At 47.0% G+C, this 21,387-nt stretch overlaps 1 protein-coding gene across 2 annotated transcripts in view; it reads right to left on the bottom strand.

Moving 5' to 3' along the window:
* The window catches only part of OSBPL10 (oxysterol binding protein like 10), a 202,846-nt gene that overhangs the window by 75,149 nt on the left and 106,310 nt on the right, over positions 1–21,387 (bottom strand). For both annotated transcript variants that reach the window (XM_051962712.1, XM_051962713.1), the window contains exon 5: positions 7,871–8,081. In XM_051962712.1, the coding sequence (XP_051818672.1) occupies positions 7,871–8,081 (211 nt within the window). The remainder of the gene's footprint in view (positions 1–7,870; positions 8,082–21,387) is intronic.

Genomic DNA, 21,387 nt, shown 5'->3' with positions numbered 1-21,387 from the left:
CCACAGTCAGATACAGCGAATGGAATGGAATTAAAGACCTTTTCCTCTGTCCCAGACTAACACGCTCATTCGAGCTCAGAACGGCTAAGTCCATAACGATTATTCAATTTAACATTTATATAATTTTAATGATAACTGTGTTACCCAATTTAATTGAGTGAGCTTTTATTAATGTGCCAAGCACTGTGCCAGAGGCAGAAGATTAAAAAAAAATGACTTCCGTCCTCGTAAGGGAAGCACGGGAAAGAAAGCTAAAAATCAACGTCTCGTCAGAGAATCAGTAGATGGTATAAAAGCCGTCATGGTTTATTACTTTAAAGGAACACGGAAATTACCAAATTCCACTGAAGCAAACAGAAGCTCAAGTATGGACCAAGCAGAAGTTCAGGTGTGGACTAAACAGAAGCTCAGGTGTGGACTAAACAGAAGCTCAGGTGTGGACTAAACAGAAGCTTAGGTGCGGACCGGCTGTTGGGAATTCAGGTGAGAAGGCCCACAGAATCAGGAAATAAAGGGCTCAAGAGTGCGTCCCCAAGGTCATCGCTCAAGCGGCAACTGAAATAAAGGGAGGAGGGAGGAGACCCAAGCCCGAGCCGGAGCTGTCACCCCAAGGAAGGAGTCAAAAACGCAGTCAAGTCAACCAACATTTATTAAGCGCTTCCTATTTACAAGGCACTGAGCCCAGTGCTGAGGACACAAAGAGAAGCCCGACACACTGCGCGGGCTCCGGACCACTGGGTTTTCGGGTGCCCCTCCGCAAACAGAGGCACGGGGCTCCTCAAGCGGGGGCCATCGAGGATTATCTCGCCAACACTTTCCGCACTTGGGAGCCCGCGGCTGCAACAAACAGAACGAGCAGATCGCAACACCTCGGTGAGACGGAGGGGCCGTGGCAGCCCGAGAGCATTGAGGGAACGCAGCCCTCCGTGCTGGCGGGCGACATCGCCCTCCCCGCGCCTCGGCGCCCCGAGGCGGGCCTCCTGCGGTCTGGGCTGGCTCCGATGATGGTCCCGGCGGCCGAGTCCTGGGGCATCCCCCCCAAATACACCACAGAGGGCTGTGAAGGGAGGGAGAGTCTCCCCAGCTGGATGGAGGGGAGGGGGAAGAGTCAGCATGAACCAAGCGGAGAAATGAGAGCGGTGGGGGGAAGATGGAGGCGAGCAAGGAATCCCCTGGGATGGTCACAGAGAGTCTGTAGGGGAGAAGCAAGGCAAGAGAAGGGGGGTCTTGAGTGCCAGGAGAGAGAACACGAACTTCCAATAATGCCGAGGTCACAGGACCGGACCCAAATCAGGAAGAACGCAAATTAGAATGGAGAAAAGTCAGTCCAGACCTGATGTCGTAAGGACCCAGACTGCAAGAGCGAAAGGAGGGGGTGGAGGCTGGCCCTGCAGGATGAGGGAGGAGGACCGGCCAGACACAATCCAGAGGGAGGGGGAGGGGGTCGGCGCCATCCACTCCGAAAAGGAAAATGAGAATGACCAGGCTGAGAAGCAGAGCAACAGAGATGCGGGTCCCAAGCGGGCTGAGCAGGCAAGAGCGATGGAGCAGAGGGGCCCAGGAGGCTCCCCGGGTCAAAGTTCCAAAACCTCAGGCCCACCCCCACCTCCATGTTGTGTGTGGGTGCCATTCACTCTCATCAGAGGCTAAGGGGGTGACATCTGGGGGGGGGGGGCTTGTGGCCACAGCTCCCACTGAAAGACTAAAAAAAGACCCAAGGGCGATCTATCTGGGAGCCTCGCTTCAGGGAACGAAGGGTCAGCTGAGGTGGCGTTAGCGCTCCTGGTCCTTCCACGCCGGAGGAGAAGCGGGTCTGTCCTCGTGCTTCCTCGCCACCCAAGACAAGTGATGCCCCGGGATGAAGGCAGCCATGTAAAGCGGGGATCCCAGGACCCCAGATGTCACTGACCCTTCAAAGGGGGCTTAGCTGCCACTCCTGGAAGGAACTTGTCAAAAAATACTTCAACTATGATTGGAAATACTGGGAATATTTGGCTTCCTGGAAGGGAAAAACAGGATTTTTTTTTTTTAAAGGAAAAAGGATTTTTAAAAAAACTTTGTTAGAGGTCAGGGTTCAAAACCACGTGCTCCTTCCTTGTTCCGTCAACCTCAGCACTGGTTGCCGCGGCACCCTTTGAGGAAGGGAGCTCAGGGAGGCTCGTGCTGGGATAAGGAAGAAGACAATTCACTTCCCGCGCCCCAAGAAGGGAGGATCTGAGGACGGCATCTCCGGAAAGCAGCGTCCCGGGCTCCTGAGAAGCCAAAAGGGAGTGGATGATGTTCCCTAAACGAGACTGCGAGAACTAACGACCCAGAGCCCCGTGGACTATGGCTTCTGCTCTTCTGTGTGTCCCCAGTACTCGTCCATCTCACAAGTCACAGAAAACGGAGTCGGACACAGTAGGTGCAAAATATTTGTTGACCCGATTTAAAAAACCACTGTCTGTTCTCAACTGCCTAAACTGGGGGCCGTCTAGCCTGCGGGAGGACGTGTCCAGGACAGAGGGGCCCCTCCCTCCCACCCCAGGGCAGACTCGGGAGCAGTAAGGAAGCTGCAAAGAAACAGATCCAGGCACAAGTTCAGGAAAAACCTTCCTAATCCCACAGCTGTCCCCAAGTGGAATGAATGCATTTGGCTGTCTCAGGAGGTAGTGAGCTCCTCCTCACTGGAGGTCTTCAAGCAAAGGCTGGGCGACCGGACGGGCCTGCGGAAGGGAGCATTCTTGGTCCGAGTGGCCACTGAGATCCCTTCCAACTCTGAGCTGCTGCGCTTCTGTCATTCTGTGATAAACTGAAAGCACAGACAGACAAGACAGTCAGTTAGAGGCTCTCAATGCAACTTATCACAATGTCAAAGGAAGCAAAGGGGCTGGTCTACACGGCTGCATCTACGTCTCTCTTGTGACTCAGCCTCCATAGCCGGGACTGGCTAGTCTACACGGCTGCATCTGGGCCTCCCTGGGGACTCAGTCTCCATAGCCGGGACTGGCTGGTCTACACGGCTGCATCTGTATCTCTCTTGTGACTCAGCCTCCACAGCCGGGACTGGCTGGTCTACACAGCTGCATCTAAGTCTCTCTCGTGAATCAGCCTCCACAGCTGGGACCGGCTGGTCTACACGGCTGCATCTGTATCTCTCTTGTGACTCGGCCTCCACCCTCAGCAGATGAAGGCAGCACTGCAGGCAGAATTTGGGGAATGGAATCTACAGGGATTATTTCCCCCATTATGAGAAAGAGCAAAGAGCAGATCAGAGAGAGTTACACGGCTTGCCCTCGTTCACACAGTTACTATTAGAGGCCGGATTGGAACTCGGGGACCTGGGTTTTTTACTTTAGTCTTCTTAAAGTTCCGCACTCTTTTCCCTCTGGTTCTCCAGCTTTTAATTTAGCCTTGCTTTGGCAGGCAGGCAGTAATAACAGCATTATATCCAGGGAAGGGCTATCCCTCCCTCAGTAAAAAAGAGGACTGGGCATCTGTCTCTCAGAGGGACTGCTCCACCTTTTGTTCTTGTAATTCTGGGGTCCAGCACACAGTAGGCATGTAATAAAAACTCATCAAAAAGGACAAGGACTGGAGAGAAGTCATCAGGACCCAACAGAGGACACCAACAGTTCACAGGCCCCCAGCATCCTCACTGGATGTGACCACCCCCATTCTTAGAGCAGCAGCTGCCCTCCCCTTCCTCTTCTCCCCTCCATCCGCCTCCCATTCCCCACCCAAAAGGAACCCTCCAGATAAGAGGGCAGTAAGCCTTCCCCATTAACCTCTCATGGGTAAATTAAAGACCATCTCACAGTAGCGTGCCATTACAAACGATTCTGAAGAACTCACATTTCTGTCCACTTCCCTCGTGGCCTGTTCAAGTACTCTTAAACCCATTTTACAGATGAGAAAACCAAGGTTTGGACAACTGAGCAACTTGCTCAGCAGATATCTCAGGCAGGATTCCACCTGGATCAGACACCCTCTCTGCTTTACCACGTCACCTTGCTCCAAGGTCAGAGAGGATTATAAGAACCATAAGATCTAGGACTGGTAGAGATCTCATCCAAATCCCCCCACTGGAAACTGAGGCTCCAGTTAAACCTGCTCTAATTCACAAGGTCAATACGCATCAGAGGGGAAGGTTTGAACAAGAGGGAAATGAAAGCAGCACCAGCTAGAAGGGTCCCAGGAAATGGAGCAGCCCTTAGCACAGAACTGGCATGCAGGAGGAGCCTAATAAACATTTATCATCAGGGGAATCTAAAGAAACCCAGTTAAGAGATGGCACCGAGGAGCCTGGCCAGATTCCAGGAGAATTATGACAGTGACAAAGGGGAGAAGCGGGACGGACACCTTTGTGGCCATCACCCACCGAGCCAGAAGCTGGCCCGCGGCTCCGCTGCCACAGCTACATGTGGCATAAATTTCATGGCACACAACAGTTCTGAGGGCCCCTTCGTGCTCATTAAATCAGCAAAAATGGTTAAGTGCAGCAAGAGTCAATGCTGGAAGGGCCTAGAAAGCCCCCCCCACGGACGCCACCACAGGGCGAGAGGAGCCGGAGGAAACGGAGACCGGTGCACATCGAAATGTTCAGTCACTTTATTCCAATGTCAAAAAACTGGAAAAAAGCCCACTGTCTGATAGACGGGAACGTTCTGAGATGCCAGCGGTCTGCGAGCTCCCCCCGCCCCAGCAGTTACTCGGGTCAACGAGAGAAAGAGAACATCGATGGGGCGTCCACTCTGAGCCAGGCACCCTGCCAAGCACCGGGCAGGCGGAGAAAGGCCGGCTGAGCAGGAGCTCCCCGGCTAATCAGGGGAGAGGAAAGATGCAAGCTGGACTTCCAGAAAAAAGATACAGACGGGGCGAGCTGGGGCCGCCTCCGACGGAAGGAGCGGGAGCCAGGAGGGTGCAGAGAGGCCTTGGGCCGAGGGCTGGACTTTTAGCTGAGGCTGGGAAGGAAGGCAAGAAAGCCTGGAGGCAGAGAAGAGGGGGAGGGCAGCCCACCTGCGCCTGCCCACTCTGCATCACTGACCCCCTTCACTTGGGCAGATAGCACGTGGATGGAGAATACCAAGAAATCCGCAAAGACAATGGCCCAGGCAAGAAAGTAGGAGCTCAAGAGCAAACCAGGCGGTCCAGCAACAAATACACAGAAGGGGGAGAAGCCCAGGGGAAAGAGGTTTTATGGGGGTTTTATGGCTGAGAGTCTGTGTTTCAAGCAGGGTAATTTTTTAAAACGGCTTTATATGAACAGCGGCTCTGCTGATGGTTAGTGAATCAATAATGGCAGCTCTTAAATGGCAAAGTTCTTAAATGAAAGATTAAGTCTTTTCTCGATTGCTCTGGAAAATTCTGTGGTTCTCCTGCAACTGCTTTACAGGCCTGAGTCTGTTTTAGAGTCTGTGGTCGGGGGTGGGGGGCTGTGGGGAGAGAGAAAAAGGAGCAGGGCAAGAGAGGGAGAAAAGAGAAGAGAAAAGGGGAAAGAGGGAGCAAAGAGGGAGAAGAGACAGACAAGCGATAGAGAGAAACAGAGTGAAGAAACAGAGAGAAGAGCTAGAGAGACAGAGGGAGAGACAGAAAGAAAAGGAATACATTTAACCCCATTTTACAGATGAGTTTTGAGGATCTAAAAGGCTTTTTGAGGACTTGCCTATATCCAAATGCCCAGTAATCACCTGGGTCAGCATTGAAGGCCCAGATCTAGGGAAGGTCCGGGACTGTCCTTTCCCTTTTTGCATCTTCAGGGCTTAGCCCAGTGCCCAGCACACACTATGTATTTAATAAATGCTGATTCATGGCTCGCCCAAGATCCCCTAGGGAGTAAATGTTAGAACCAGGATTCACACTCGGGTCCTAGAAGCTTCTAAATAGGACACTACCCTCACTCCCCACTTAATGCCCAGGTACGGGCACATTCCTAAATCAAGTGAGTCTGGGGTCAAGGGGCAGCAGCACGTTTCCTGAAAATCTGCTAAGCGGAGTGGGGAAAGGAGCCAGGTGCAAAGTCAGCTCCAAAGCAAAAGGAAAAGAGCAAAGAAAAACAGAATTAGAGGGAGGCGAGCCCAAAAGAAAAGCAGGGAAATGAGGAGCGAGGAACCCAGGGAAGTGCAGGGGCAGCCGATTCAGCCGGGAGCTCTGGGCCAGAGGGGTAGGGGCCCCGGGGAGCTGCCGGCCGCCTGGCCGACGAGCGGGCACCTGGGCCTGCCCCAATGTGGCTGACGTGCATCCTGCCTGAGGGATGCAAGCATGGGATCTGAGCCTACGTGGGGCTGGAAATAGTCCAAGAGATAAACGAAAGCATCTATTTCAAAGGTGGCCCTGCCCAGGGCACAGCGCTGCCCCAGATGGTCCCCGCTGACCTGGGAAAGCATGCCATGCCCCGGGCCTCCCATCTGCGCCGCACCCCAGGCCTCCCAACCGTCACACGAGAGGATGGCTGGCGAGACTGCTCCCATGCTCGGGATCCCAAGACTTCTCCCCCTCCCCCCCCTTTCACCAAGCCCAGGTCGGGACCAGAGCTGTGCCCACCTATCCCAGCATAACTCTGTCTTTAACAGAAAATCAATACAAGATGTACCTCACACCAGATGGGGAAGACGGAGGTACTACAGGGGCTCATCAGGGTGGCCCCCATGGTTGGTGCTCCTAAGCTGATGAAGGGAACCATGGGCCAGATGGGGGCGCCCTCTAAATTCTGACACCCTGGGCCAAAGCACCATCTGCTTCAGGCTAGTGATGTCTCCCAAGCTCCACAATCGCTAAAGATCACAGGGCTCTGCCACTTAAAGGAAGGGGACCGAGAGCTGATCCATTTAGACCCAACCCATTTATGTCATTCTCCTCTTTTTGAACTTTGGACACATAGTCTCTTCCTACCCTCATTTTCTGGGCAAGATATAGCAATGGGGAGGGATGGAGAACTCCAAGTGCCGCCTTTACTCTGGGAATCACGATGGAGGAAAATGGCAGAAACGTGTATTCTGAGGATACAGTAAAAGAGGGTCAGGACCCCGAGAGGAAAGCTGAAACATAACTGGTGACGCCCTCTCTCCCCTTCCCCATCTGCCTCTCTCTGTGTGTACACACAGAAATGGATACATGTGTGTGCGTCTGATACTCTCTTTAAATAAACATATTATATATATATATATATATATAACTACATATTATCTCTCTGTTTCTCTGTATATAAAATCCTGTCTGTCTCTGTGTGTCTGTCTCTATCTTTATATATGTATGTAAAATCTGTCTATAAACACACACACACACACATATATATGTATGTATGTATGAAATCTGGCTCTGCCTCTCTTTCTCCATATATATACACATATACATATACACAAAATAAAAATGTCTCTATATAAAATCTCAACCTCAATCTGTGTGTGTGTGTGTGTGTGTGTATGAAATCTGTCGAGCTCTATATAAAATCTGTCTCTCTATAGCTATATATATGTAAAATCTGACTGTGTCTCTCTGTCTTTATCTCTGTCTCTCTATGTAAAATCTTGTTTCTCTCTATATAAAATCTGTCTGTCTCGGTCTCTCTGTCTCTTTCTATGTGTAAAAACTCTTATGTCTCTCTATATAAAATCTCTTGGTCTCTTGCGCATGTGCGCGCACACGCGCACACACACGCGCACACACACGCGCACACACGCGCACACACGCACACACGTCTGTCTCCCTCCCACCAGCAGGGCACATTTTCAGAGGTCACCTAGTCAGGTCCCCAAGCCTTGACCGCAGGGCTTACTCCGTGGGAGCCACAGGCCCGGCCCTGCCCTCCAGCACTTCACCCTGCCAGCGAAAAGAGGCAGGCGCCGGGTACCCGCCCTCAGTTACAGGAGCAGGAGGGGGTCTGTCGTCTTACCTGAAGGCCCCGTCCTGTGGCTATATTGGCCCACCTGGTGGATGCTCTGTTGCAGCAGGCTCAGGCACTCTCCGAGGCAGCTGAGGGTGGCGGCCGAGGTAGCTTTGAGCAGCAGCAGGTCCTGGTCCAAGGCCGTGAGGGGGCCTGAGCCCGGCAAGGCCTCGATGGCTCGGACGAGGGTCTTCTGCTGCCCTTCCACTTGGCTCATCATCTGCCAACAGATCAAAAAACAAGAACAAAGGGTCAGGGCCGGCCGGAAGGCACGGCAGCGACAGTGGGCACCCGTTCTCCGTCCTAGCCAAGGCGGGCAGCCGCCGGCTTCCTGCACTGCCCGAGAGCTGGCAGTGCCGCAGTAGTCCCATAAACTTGACAGAGCTATGAGAACATGATCACAATAATAACCACTGGCATTTATGCAGTTTTAAGGTTGCAAACAACTTCACACACAGGATTTCTTTGCCTCTTTACAGCGGCCCTGACAGGGGGTACCATTATCACCCTCATATTTAGACATGAGGAAACAGGCTGAGAGAGGACACACAGCTAGGAAGTGCCTGAGGCAGGATTCGAACTCAGCCCTTCCTGGGTCCAGGTGTGCTCCAGCTCCCTCCAATCATCCACTGTCTCAAGTGTTTCAGGACACTCGACCCCTCGCTTAAAGCTGTGAAACCGCTGAACGCACCGCCTTTCACTGGACGGAACGCTGCATTGGGAGGCAGAAATTCCCGAGTTCAAATTCTGGCTGGGCTGCGTGACCCTACGCAAATCGATTCACTCTCTGTGCCGCTAGAGATTCCCTCAGACTTGCTCACTACAGCACAGGGGGTGGCCATCTGCACGAGGAACGGGGGCTTCCCCACAGTCAGGGCAGAGCCTTCATTTTTAAGACGGCAGCAGCCCTGGCAGGCGCTCTGGCGGTGGGCCGGTGGGACGCCAGCCGACGGGGGGCTGCCGACCTTACTGCCCGAAGGGACCCTCCGCCCCCTCTCCGGCCAGCAGCCGCCCAACAGGGGGTGGGGGATCCCTGAAGGCAGAGCGAAACGCCCCATGATTAAACTCTCCCCGAGCCCCACGTTAAGCCCTACAAAGTCAGAGGGCCAGAATCTGAAGAAGCCGAGAGCCGACAGCTCCAGAGACTGTGGGTCATGTCCTCGGCGGCCGTACTCGCACGGCCAAAGCAGAGAAGCGTACAAGAACTGGGGGAAAACGGGAATGAACGACTGAAGGCTTTACGTGCCTACTCTGTGCCGAAGCCCATGCTAAGCATGTAAAGCTTAAAAGGAAGATCTAGTGTCCTGTTCGTGAGGCAGTCGAGCTACAACTGTGGCCGCTGCAGGACGGACGGCAAGGTCCAGGAGCCCTCAGGGTGCAGCAGAGGGAGAGGGCAAGGCGCGAATCCGAGGTGACGTGAGTCAGCCCACTGACGGCGAGGGGTCAAGCAGGAACAGAACTGCTGGGCTCTCCCAATCCTACTCCTGCAAGCAGCAGGAAGGCTCCTGGACGCCCAAGACCTCTCGCTGGCTGAACTTTGTCCTGGCACAGCAACCGTTCTCAGACTGAAATGCTCGCAACCCAACTTACTCGGCGTGTGCACACACACCAGGGGACAACCGAGGCTACGTCCGGGGAAGCAGCCGGATGCCTCTGTTTGCAGACCAAGTATCCGGAGAGCACAACAAACTTCCGACCCCCTTGTTTGAGCGTGAATGTATATTGGAAAACTCCTCACTTTTGACAGCAATGACATCAAACCAAAGCAAAACAGTCCACAAGAGCCTGTCTGTTCCTCAAATTAACTCCGCTGTGGCTCTTCCCGCTCTGCCTCGTCACCAAGATGCTCATCTGGCAAAACATTTCCACGCTGCTGAATTTTGTTTTTTAAACTGCGGCTGTTTGGAAAGACCCGGCTCCCTTCTGTGCCTGCTGCTCACCGGGAAGAGGAAACCGCCCATTGTGATCTTTCTGGCCTTTGGATTAGACTCATGATCCTGCCCCCCACCCCCTACCCCTCATCCCCCCCCACACACACTCCTGTGTTCAGTAGAATGGAAACCTGGAGAGAAGGATCTTTGAATCAGCAGCACTTAGAGGGGAAGGAGGGAGAGAAGGAAGGAAGGGAGGGAGAGAGAGACAGAGACAGAGAGATGGAGAGAAGGAGGAAGAAGCAAGGAGGGAGGGAAGGGAAAGAGAGAGAGCACACAAGAAACATACATAGTAGGTGCTTCATAAAAGATTGGGGAAGTGCAACAACAAGACTATAGGATGATCAATTCTGATGGACGTGGCTCTTCTGCAATGAGATGAACCAAATCAGTTCCAATAGAGCAGTAATGAACTGAACCAGCTACACCCAGAGAAAGAACTCTGGGAGATGACTAAGAACCATTACTTTGAATTCCCCATCCCTCTTGTTTTTGTCTGCCTGCATTTTGGATTTCCTTCACAGGCTAATTGAACACTATTTCAAAGTCTGAGTCTTTTTGCAAAGATTCTTTACAGCAAAGTAACTGTATGGACATGTATACATATATTGTATTATATACTTTAACATATTTAACATGTATTGGTCAACCTGCCATTTGGAGGAGGGGGTGGGGGGAAGGAGGGGAAAAGTTGGAACAAAAGGATTTGCAATTGTCAATGCTGAAAAATTACCCAGGCATATATCTTGTAAATAAAAAGCTATAATAATAAAATAAATTAATTAAGAAGACTGGGGAAGTAGTAGTAGTAACAATAATAATAATGGTTTTGTTGTCATGTCAGTCATGACTAACTCTTCATGACCCCATTTGGGGTTTCCTTGGCTAAAATACTGGAACAGACCTTGTCCGATGATGATGGTGGCAACAATGATTATGATCGACCACTGCCTTAAACCCTAAGCCCCGACTGCCCCGTGCTGAGATAACGCTTAACTCCCTGCCCCTTAAAGCTGTGAGCTGCACACAAAGGGCTTTTAGGCCATTTTTTTGTGGCTGATGATCTCATCTTTGACAAGGTGAAGGAAGAGACGGGGACAACCGTCTTTCTGACCAAAAAGGGGCACTATTGTGTGGAAGACAGAGCAGCCTTGGTCTGACCCGAGGGAGGCAGAATAAAGCGAAAGGGCAGAAATGTCAGGGACCCAGAGCCCAGCTCGGGGGAGCTTCTCACTGTCAGCCGCCTGAGGAAGGAGTGACGTCCTCTCCCTGGGAGCCCGGGGCCTGAAGGCCAGTGGTCTGAGACGGGGTGGACGAGGCAGGCTCCCGGGACCACACCTGGGGCTGGCAGGGCCTTTAATGGTAACGTGGCCCTGCCCCGGACGCTCCCTCCGATGCCGTGATCCGGACTCTCTGTCACTCGGGGAGAGAACAAAGGGAAGCATTGGCGTCCTTGGTCGCTGAAAAGCTTCCACCCGTGTGTGCCGCGTGTGGGAGACTGAGAGCCAGGTCCATCACCACCACGGGGCGGGGGCGCCGCTCCCCACGCACGAGGATCCAGAATCGTCCCCCAGGAGACGTCTGCAGGGGTTCGAGGTGACGGCACGTTTTAGGTACCGCGTCGGCCCTGATCACTAATGGCTAACGCGATGGGCGGCAGACGAGCACTAATCCCTTCATTCAGAAAGAGCACTCGGTCCGGTCCTCCTCCTCCTCCAAGAACGCCCCAAAAAGGCGCTCCCAGCAGGAAGCACTGTCACTATCTGCCTCGCTGGAGAAAATGGCAACGGCGCCAAATAAGCTCCTAAGACCGCTGGCCACGCAGGCGTCGCCGCTGATTATCATTACACGTTTGGGGTTTGGGATGGCGGCAACTTGCTCTCTCAATGGCCTCCTACAATAGGGAAATTCCAGTAGACTCCTGCTCCAGTTGGGAGGAACCCATCTCTGCAGGATTCAAGCCTTTTAAAAGTAATCGGGTAAATAATCAGGTAAATGCAATGGGATCCCCTTAAACATCCCCAAACGGTCTCCCCAGACTTTCTTGGGCACAGAGGGGGAGCGGGAGATGCCTTCGGGAGAGCCCATGGTGGGAGAAGCCTCAGGCAGTGGTTCTGACAACGCTCCCTCCTTTATCGCAGAGGAAATCGTGGGGGGTGGAGGGGGGAGGGTGTTAGCTGTGGGACACCCCCCTGGGGACATTTTACCATCATAGACATTCAGAGGGCAGCCCACCGAGGGCGGCGTGAAGCCGCGGCCTCAAACATGGTGGCTAAAAGCAGCCGGTGTCTCTCACCAGCCCGGTCACTGAGACTTTTAGGCTGGTTTAGAAGGATCTGCTTTATTGAGGCATCCAGGCTGATCCTGTAATCAAAAGAGAACACGAATAACAACAGCAGGCTAGAATTAGGGGCAACACCGTGGGTGTGCTGAGGTTGGCTAGAACCGGCTTGTGAGAGCCAGTTGTTAAATTTTCAGCATGAGTGTTTACAGCTTGGAAATCAGGGAATAGTACACGCCAGGTACTGATTTATTGCTGTATCGACTGTCTATATTTAAGAAAGTAATAGTGAAATGGGCTCTACATACAATCTCCTCCATCCTCACCATCTCCACCCCAGAAATCTGGTTGTTAAACATTTTCCAGCAAACTTCCCAGTGAATTTACCCAGTCACTCTGGAATCAATTTGCAAATCCCAAAAAAGTGAACAACGCGCCGTACCCTTTGCCGGAAGAGCCTGCGTTGTCCCTCTTAGACAGAGGAGGAAATTGAGGCGGATAAAGGCCAAGTGGCGATAACATTTACATGAAGATCAAGTTGGAAACAAATGTGTTCCGTAAATTGAGTTTTGTTGCAGCAGAAACCTGGACCCGAGGCGCAGGGCCAGAGACTGGGAGTGAGCAGCATGGGGGGAGGGGGGGGAAAAAGGGGAGGGGGAAGCTGTCGCCATCGACCTTTGTCGCCCCAGACAACACTTCACACGGCCCCAGTAAGCTGCGAGCCTGGCCATCCCCCGATCCTGCCTTGACTCGGGGCTGACTACGGAAACACCCCTGGATCACGCACCCAGTGGGGACCCCCAGCAGGGCCCCCAATGCAAGCACAAGACTCCCTTGAGGCAGACTCGGCCCGAGCATCGTGCCCAGGACAGAGATGTGGGCGGGGGCACAATTACAATCAGACAGAATCACTGCTGGGGTCCCCAGAATGCAGTGACTGCCCTCTCTCTGCCCCTCCCGGGTAGCCCAGGAAAGCACTGGCCAGGACCCCCCTCACTTTACAATTAACTCCCAGAGCGATCCAGGTCATGAAGTAAGGGACAGAGACAGAGTCTGAAGCCAGAGCTGCCGCCACCACGCCCGGGAATCAGTGGGAGCCCCTGAGACGCCCAGGCCTGAGAAGGGGACGGCGCCCAAACAAGTCCGCCGTGCCTGGAGGAGAAACGACGTGGAGCCATTTTTCCGGGGCTGTCCCAGTCCAGAGGAAGGACCCGAGCTGGGTCGGCCACAGGGGCCCGACCCCCCCCACCTGGCCTTCACTTAGGAAAATGGGGTACACAGACGAGCAACGTCAATGTTACCTCGGGGTGACATCTGTTACCACAGGGGACACGAGCCAGCTTTGCCCACGGTCCAGAAGACCCGAGTTCAAAATCCGCCTCAAACCACAAGTTATCAAAAAAAAAAAAGCCAGCACGTTTCTAGGCACCTTGGGTTAGACTAAGCACCGGGGCGGGGGCCCTCAGACCGATGCAGGCCATTAGTGGAGACCCCGGTTTTCTAAAACCCAAACACGCCCTTCCCCAGTCTCAGCGGCCGTCCCTTCCCATCTTCCCACCAGGACTTTCCGAGGGCGCGCCCATGTGAGCAGCTCTTCCACACTGCCTCGTGCCTCCCGAGCGCCAAATAAGCCCACGCTCTGATTCACTCCTTCGCTGCAATATGGTGCAGAGCTCGCTCTGGGGAAACGTTTTCATTTCTTTTTCATGTATGTACAGCAGAGGGTTTGGGAAGATGAACGCACGGAGCAATGCAAGCGTGAATAAATACAGCAGAATCCAAGAGTGATTGGTGTAAACACCCGGGGCCTTCCCCACAGGCCCCCCACAGGGCCTCCCACGGCACCCACAGTGCGCCCCGACTCCCTGCCGGCTGCGGCTCGGGGTCCAGGGGGCAAGTCAGGAGTCCAGGACTGCCCCAGCGTCCGTATGCAAGCCTCAGGTCCTTCGTCTGTGCAATGGGCAGGCGGCGCTGCAGGACCCAGACCCAAACTGGCTTTGGGGCGATCCGTGCTGTGGACACAGCTGCCAAGATGGCTCAGCGGGCCTGGGCACAGCAGGTCAGCCATGAGGCAAACTGCAGCCTCGAAACCCAGGGCACCCAGGGGCTGGTCAGCCGGCCCCCACGACCCTGCACCCAGAGCCAGTCCCCAGGCCCCTGGGCTTCGGGAAAGAGCTCTGCTTGGAAAACCATGCAATGAGCCAAAAAACAAGCAAGAAACAAAACCCAAAAAGCCCAGACCGCAGAAAGCTGCCGTGGCGACAGGGAAGATCAAAACACAAGCTGAGAAGGGGACGGCCCTGTCAAAATGCTTATGCGCAGTCTCAAAGGAAAGGTGAATTTTAAACTCAAGTAAGAGAAACAGACCAAAAAACTGGGAAAAGAAATGAGAGTTATGCAAGAGAATTATGAAAAAGAGTCAACAGCTTGGAAAACAAAACCAAAAATCGAATGAAGAAAAAAGAGAACTGACCAATTGGAGAGGAAAATAACCACTTTAAAGGGAAGAATTAGCCCAGAGGAGATAAGTACAAAAGCTAATGAAGATCATGCAATAAAAATTAGAATGGAACAAGTGGAAGTAAATGACTCAATGAGACATTAAAAATCAGTCCAACAAAAATCAAAGCGTGGAAATAATAGAAAATGTAAAATATCTCAATGGAAAAACAACTGACCTGGAAAACGGATTCAGGAGAGGTAATTTAAAAATTATTGGACTACCTGAAAGCCATGATCACAAACAGCCTCTTTCAGGAATTTATCAGGAAAAACTGCTCTAAAACCAGAGAGTAAAATAATCATTGAAAAAATCAATGATCACCTCCTGAGATCCCAAACTGAAAACTCCAAGGAATATTATAGCCAAATTCCAGAATTATCAAATAAAAAGAAGAAAGCACTACAAAGAGCCAGAAAAAAAACCAATTCAAGTATCAAAATGTCACAGTCAGGAAAATATAGGACTTAGTAGCTTCTACATTAAAAGATAAGAGGGCTTTGGAATAAAATATTCTGGAAGGCAACAGAGCTTGGATTACAATCAAGAATCAATTCCCCAGCAAAACTGAGCATAATCTTTCAGAAGGAAAGACAGACATTCATTGAAATAGGAGACTTTCAAACTTTCTGAAGAAAATACCAGAAATGGACAGAAAATCCGATCTTCAAATACAAGACTCAGGAGAAGCATAAAAAGGTAAACAGAAAAGAAAAACAAAACATGTTATTCAAGGACGTTCAAATGTTTACATCCCTATATAAGAAGATGAGACTTGTAACGCTTAAGAACTGTGTCTCTATTACAGCAATTAAAGATTATGCAAACATAGAGGGTGTAGGTATAAGTTGATGTTGACTTGATATTCAAAAATTAATTAAAAAGTAAATTTAAAAGATTGTATTGGGAGAAGAGGAAAAGGGAAGGCAAAATGAAAGATTTATTCTAGAGGGAAAGAAGAAGGGTTGGATATTGTTTGAACCTTCCTGTCATTGGATTTGACTCAAAGAGACAATAACATACAGACTTGGCTGGATAGAGAAAATTATCTTACCCTATAGGAAAATGGGGAGGATGGAAGAAAAGAGAAGTGAAATGAGGTTCATAGACGGGAGATGAGATTGGGAGAGGCAGAGGTCAGAAGTAAAACAATGGTGAGGAAAGACAAGGTGACAGGAAAAACAAAAGCATAAAGGAGTAGGGAATAAGCTGGAAGAAAGTACACAGTTACAAATTATAAATGAATGTGAATGACATGAACTCTCCCATAAAATGAAAACAAATAGCAGAATGGACTAAAACCCAGCATCCTACAATACGTTGTTAACCAGAAACACATTTGAAGTGGAGAGACAACAGAGAGTAAAGGGAAAAGGTTGGGGCAGAATATATATTATTCTTCAGCTGAAGTAAAAACAAAAGAAAAGCAGGGGTAGCTATCCTGATCTCAGACAAAGCAAAAGAAAAAACAGATCTAATTAAGAGACAAGGGAAAAAAACTACATTTTGCTAAAAGGTACCATAGATAATAAAGAAATAACAATACTAAATATGAATGCACCAAGTGGTATATCATCCATATTCTTAAAGAAATTAAATGAGTTACAAGAAAAAACAGTAAAATCATATTAATGGGGGAATCTCAACCTTGCCCTCTCAGAACTACATAAATCTAACTTCAAAATAAATAAGAAAGAATGAGGAAAATAGAATTTTAGAAAAGTTGGACATGATAAACCTCTGGAGAAAAATTGAATGGGGACAGAAATAAATTTTTTTCTCACCAGTACATGGCACCTACACAAAAACTGACCATGTGACCATGTATGAAGGCATAAAAACATCATAACCAAATGCAAAAAGGCAGAAATAGTAAATGCATCCTTTTCAGATCATGATGCAATAAAATTACACGTAATAAAACACCTTGGAAAGATAGTTTCATTAAAGAGTGACTGGAAACTAATTGACATAATCTAATTCTAAAGAATGAGTAAGGCAAACAACAAATCACAGAATCAAAAATTATGAGACAATATGCCAAAATTATGAGATGCAGTCAAAGCAGTACTTAAGGGAAATTTTTTATCTCCAGATGCTTACATGAATAAAATAGAGAAAGATCAGATCAATGAATTGAACGTGCAGTTTAAAAAAAGCTAAAAACAAATAAACAAATTTAAAATCCCCAATTAAATAACTTTTGGAGTCCAGCTCTTGTAGTGAGATGAAGTGTATGATAGTCAGGAGGCCAGGAGAAGTTCAGTTAGAACTCTTCAAGTTGTATTGATCAGGACCACAAAAAAAAAAAAAAAATACACACACACACACACACACACACACACACACACTCCTTAAATGCTTACAGGTTTGATACAAAGTACACTCTTTTGAAGTTCCTATAGCCCAACAAAATCTACTGTGATGTAAATGATTAAACCCTTGAAGTACCAGATCTTGGTTAGTTAAGAGATGTAAATAGTTGAGATACACATCAAAGTAAAGTTTATTTTGCCATTGTCTCAGGTATCTTTCTCCCAAATACTTTTAGTCTCCTAGTGGACATTCTTTCCTGTCCTAAGTTCAAAGGTTTGCCTTTATTCTGTTGAGTAGTGTTTGCATTTTGTTTCAATTGCTACATTTTCAACTTATAGTATTACCAAGCATATGTCTGCTATTAATAATAGAAAAGAGATGTTGGTAAGCCAAGTTACAGTAAGATTTAAGACCTGGGATGGATTCTTACCTCCTGGCTCTCTACAAATAACAAATTAGAAATCACGAAAATTAAAGGGAAAAAAATTAATAAAGTTGGAAGTAAGGTAACTATTGAACAAATAAATAAAACAACAAGCTGGTTTTATTGGGAGAAAAACAATAAAAGAGATAAACCTCTGGTAATTTGATTAAAAAAACAAATTAGTAATATCATCAAAAAGGGAATTAAAATAACAAAGGGAATAAAGCAAAATAGACAAATGAAGCAAAAATGATATAATATATAATAATAAATAACATCATAATATAGCTTTAAAAAAGACGAAATTAAAGCAATAATTAGGAGTTATTTTGCCCAATTGTATGTCAATATCTGACAATCTAAATGAAATAGAGGAATACTTACAAAAATATAAATTGCCCAGATTAATAGAAGAGGAAAGAAAATATTTAAATAACCTCATTTTAGAAAAAGAAAATGAATAAACCATTAATGACTCCCTAAGGAAAATCTCCAGAGCCACATGGATTTACAAGTGAATTCTACCAAACGTTTAAGAACAATTCATTCCAATACTATAAAATATCTGGAAAAACAGGCAAATAAGTTCTACTAAATTCCTTTTCTGACACAAATATGCTAAACCAGGAAGAGCCAAAACAAAGAAAGAAAATTATAGACCAATCTCCCTAATGAATTTAAAAATCTTAAATAAAATATTAGCAAAGAGATTACAACAATTTACCTCTAGGATAATACATTATGATCAGATGAAATTTATACCAAGAATGTAAGGCTGGTTCAATATTAGGAAAACTATCAGCAAAATTGGCCATATCAATAATAAAACCAAGCGAAACCATAAGATTATCTCAATAGATGCAAAAAATTTTTTTGACAAACTACAACACTTATTCCTATTAAAACAAATTAAAAAGAATATAGATCAATGGAACTTTCCTTAAAATTATAAGTAATATCTATCTAAAACCATCAGTAAACATTAACTGTAATGGGGACACCTAGAAGCTTTTCCCAATAAGATCAGAAGGTAAAACAAGGATTCCCATTATTACCACTATTATTTAATATTGTATTAGAAATGTTAGCTTTAGCAATAAGAAAAGAAAAAAATGAAAGAAAATTAGAATAGGCAATGAGAAAATAAGACTCATTTGTAGATGATATGATGGTATACTTACAGAATCAACTAAAAAACTACTTAAAATAACCAACAACTGTAGCAAAATTGAAAGGTATAAAATAAACCCAAATACATCATCAGCATTTCTATGTATTACCAATAACCCTCAGCAAGGAGAGACCGAAAGAGAAAGTCCAATTAAAATAACTATAAACTATGTAAAATATTTAGGAACTTATTTGCCAAGACACACAATTACAAAACACTTTTCACACAAATAACATCAAAACAAATGGAAAAATATCAATTCCTCATGGGTAAGCTGAGCTAATATAATAAAAATGGCAATTCTACCTAAATTCATCTATATAAATCAAATTACCAAAAATTATTTTATAGAGTTAGAAAAAATAATAAAATTCATCTGGAAGAACAAAAGATCAAGAATATCAAGGGAATTAATTTTAAAAATGCAAAAAAAAAAGTGACCAACTCAAGCCAGATCTAAAACTATATTATAGAGCAGTGATCATCAAACTATCTGGTAGTGACAAAGAAATAGAGTAGTGGATCAGTGGAATAAGTTGACACAAGACATAGTATTCAATAACTAGAGTAATCTATTATTTGAGAAGCCCAAAAATGACTCTAGCTTCTAGGATAAGAACTTGCTATTTAACAAAAATAACTGGGAAAATTGGAAAATTAGTATGATAGAAAATAGGCATAGACCAACCTCCCATACTATATATCAAGATAAGATCAAAATGAGTACATGATTTACATAAAAGAATGAACCATAGACAAATTAGGAAAACTACGAATAATTTACTTTTCAGATTTATAAGGAAGAGAAGAATTCAAGACCAAACAAGAGATAGAGATATTATGAAATGCAAAATAAAGTGGCTTTGCACAAACAAAATCAAAATGAGAAGGAATACAGAAAGATGAGAAACAATTTTTAAGCCAGTGTTTCTGATAATGGTTTTCTTTCTAAACTACATAGAAAACTGAGCCAAGTTTATAAGAATACAAGTCACTCCCCAAATGAAAAATGATCAAAGGATATGAAGTTTTCAGATGAAGAAATTAAAGCCATCAATATTGTCACATGAAAAAATGCTCTAAATCACTTTTGATGGAGAAATTCAAATTAAAACAACTCTGAGATATCATCGAACACTTACCAAATTGGCTAATTTGGCAGAAAAGGAAAGTGGCAAATGTCGGATAAGATGTGGGGAAATGGTGGAGTTGTGATCCAAACACTCTCAAAAACAATATGCCCAAAGGACTATAAAAACCATTCATACCCTTTGATCTAACAATACCACTACTAGGTCTGTGTCTGAAAGAGATCTAAAAAAAAGGAAAGGGAGAGACTCACACGTACAGAAATATTTACAGCCGCTCTTTTTGTGGTGTCAAAGAACTGAAAATTGAAACGATGAGAGACCATCAATTGGGGAATGGCTAAATAAACTGTGGCATGAATGCAATAGATCGATTGTGCTTTATTGCATTCATATGCCACAGTTTATTTAGCAATAAGAAATGATGATTTTCTGATTTCAGAAAAACCTGAAAAGACTTCTATGAACTGATACTAAGTGAACACAATACGCAGTAACAGCAACTATCTTAGACTTAGCTCTTCTCGGCAATATAATGATCCAGGGCAATTCAAAAAGACTTGTGATGGACAGTGCTATCCACATGCAGAGAAAGAACTATGGAGACTGAATGTGGATCAAAGCAGACTATTTTCACTTTTTTTGGCTTTTTGTTTTGTTTTGTTTTCTCTTTCACAGCCTGACTAATGTGGAATTACATTTACAGAGCACATGACTAACCTATAGCAGATTGGGGAGGGGAGGGAGGAAAAAAGTGGAAATGGAGGAAAGGGAGGAAGGGAAGGAGGGAGGGAGAAAGAGGAGGAAGGGAAGGAGGGAGAAATGAAGGGGAGAGGGGAAGGAAGAAAAGAGGAAGGAAGGAAGGAAAACAAGAAAGGAGGAAGGGAGTTAGGCAGGTAGAAGGGAAGAAGGGAGAGAGGGAGGGAGGAGGGAAGGAAGAAGGAAGGAAGAAAGGGAAGGAGGAGGGAGGAAGGGAGATGACTCTTGAAAGAACCTCTAAGTATTTATTAGAACCAGCTACATTCCAGTCTGCTACCAGCAGTGTAATTTTTTTTTAAGTTAAATAATGAATTGGTCTCAAAGAAGGTGACTGACCTAGGGCTCCCCAAAACCAAGATGAATCAGAGGCAGGCCTTGAATCCACATCTTCTGGAATCCAAAGCCACCTTGGGGCATCTGTTCCCCAAAATGACCTTGTGCATCTTCTATGATATCTACCTCTCCCTTGCTAAAATGTAAATTTCTTGAGAGAAGGGGGATTACGTGATTTTGAGCTTTACATCTCCAGCATATGGCACAATGCTTGGCACACAGCAGGTGCTACTTGTTTAATGACTCTGAAATCCAAGTCTATGAAATACAGTTTCATATATATGAAATAATGGGAGGGTTTGGTTTTTTTACCCCAATAAGGAAAATTTCCAACACCATCGTCAAGTTAGTTAAGTCCACCAGGCTTTTCAAATAGCAGCCTCGTGCACTTTGAGAGCTGTGAATAAGAAGAGCTTTATGCTTTTATAGCTGGAAAAGACCCAAAATGCATTCCTGTAATACTTGGGCCGAAGATGTTCCCAGCAGCTTTAAATAACTTAACAGAAAAAACACCTTTGTGCATTAAAGAGAAAACCGCAGTTGAGGGGAATGAAATGCAATCCCTGAGCAGAGGGGATGTGAGTCTGTGCTTCGTGTTCAAGAAAAGCTCAGTGCAGAAAGGCTTTTTGGGAAATGATTTTGTGCCCCCTCCCCTGAAAAAAAAAAAGCTATCTGAAGAAACTTACTTGGCATCCGAATCAATACTTGCAAAGACTCTGAGGC

This window comes from Antechinus flavipes, chromosome 5 (assembly GCF_016432865.1).
Source record: "Antechinus flavipes isolate AdamAnt ecotype Samford, QLD, Australia chromosome 5, AdamAnt_v2, whole genome shotgun sequence".
NCBI lineage: Eukaryota > Metazoa > Chordata > Mammalia > Dasyuromorphia > Dasyuridae > Antechinus > Antechinus flavipes.
This window is presented reverse-complemented; position numbering and strand designations above follow the sequence as displayed.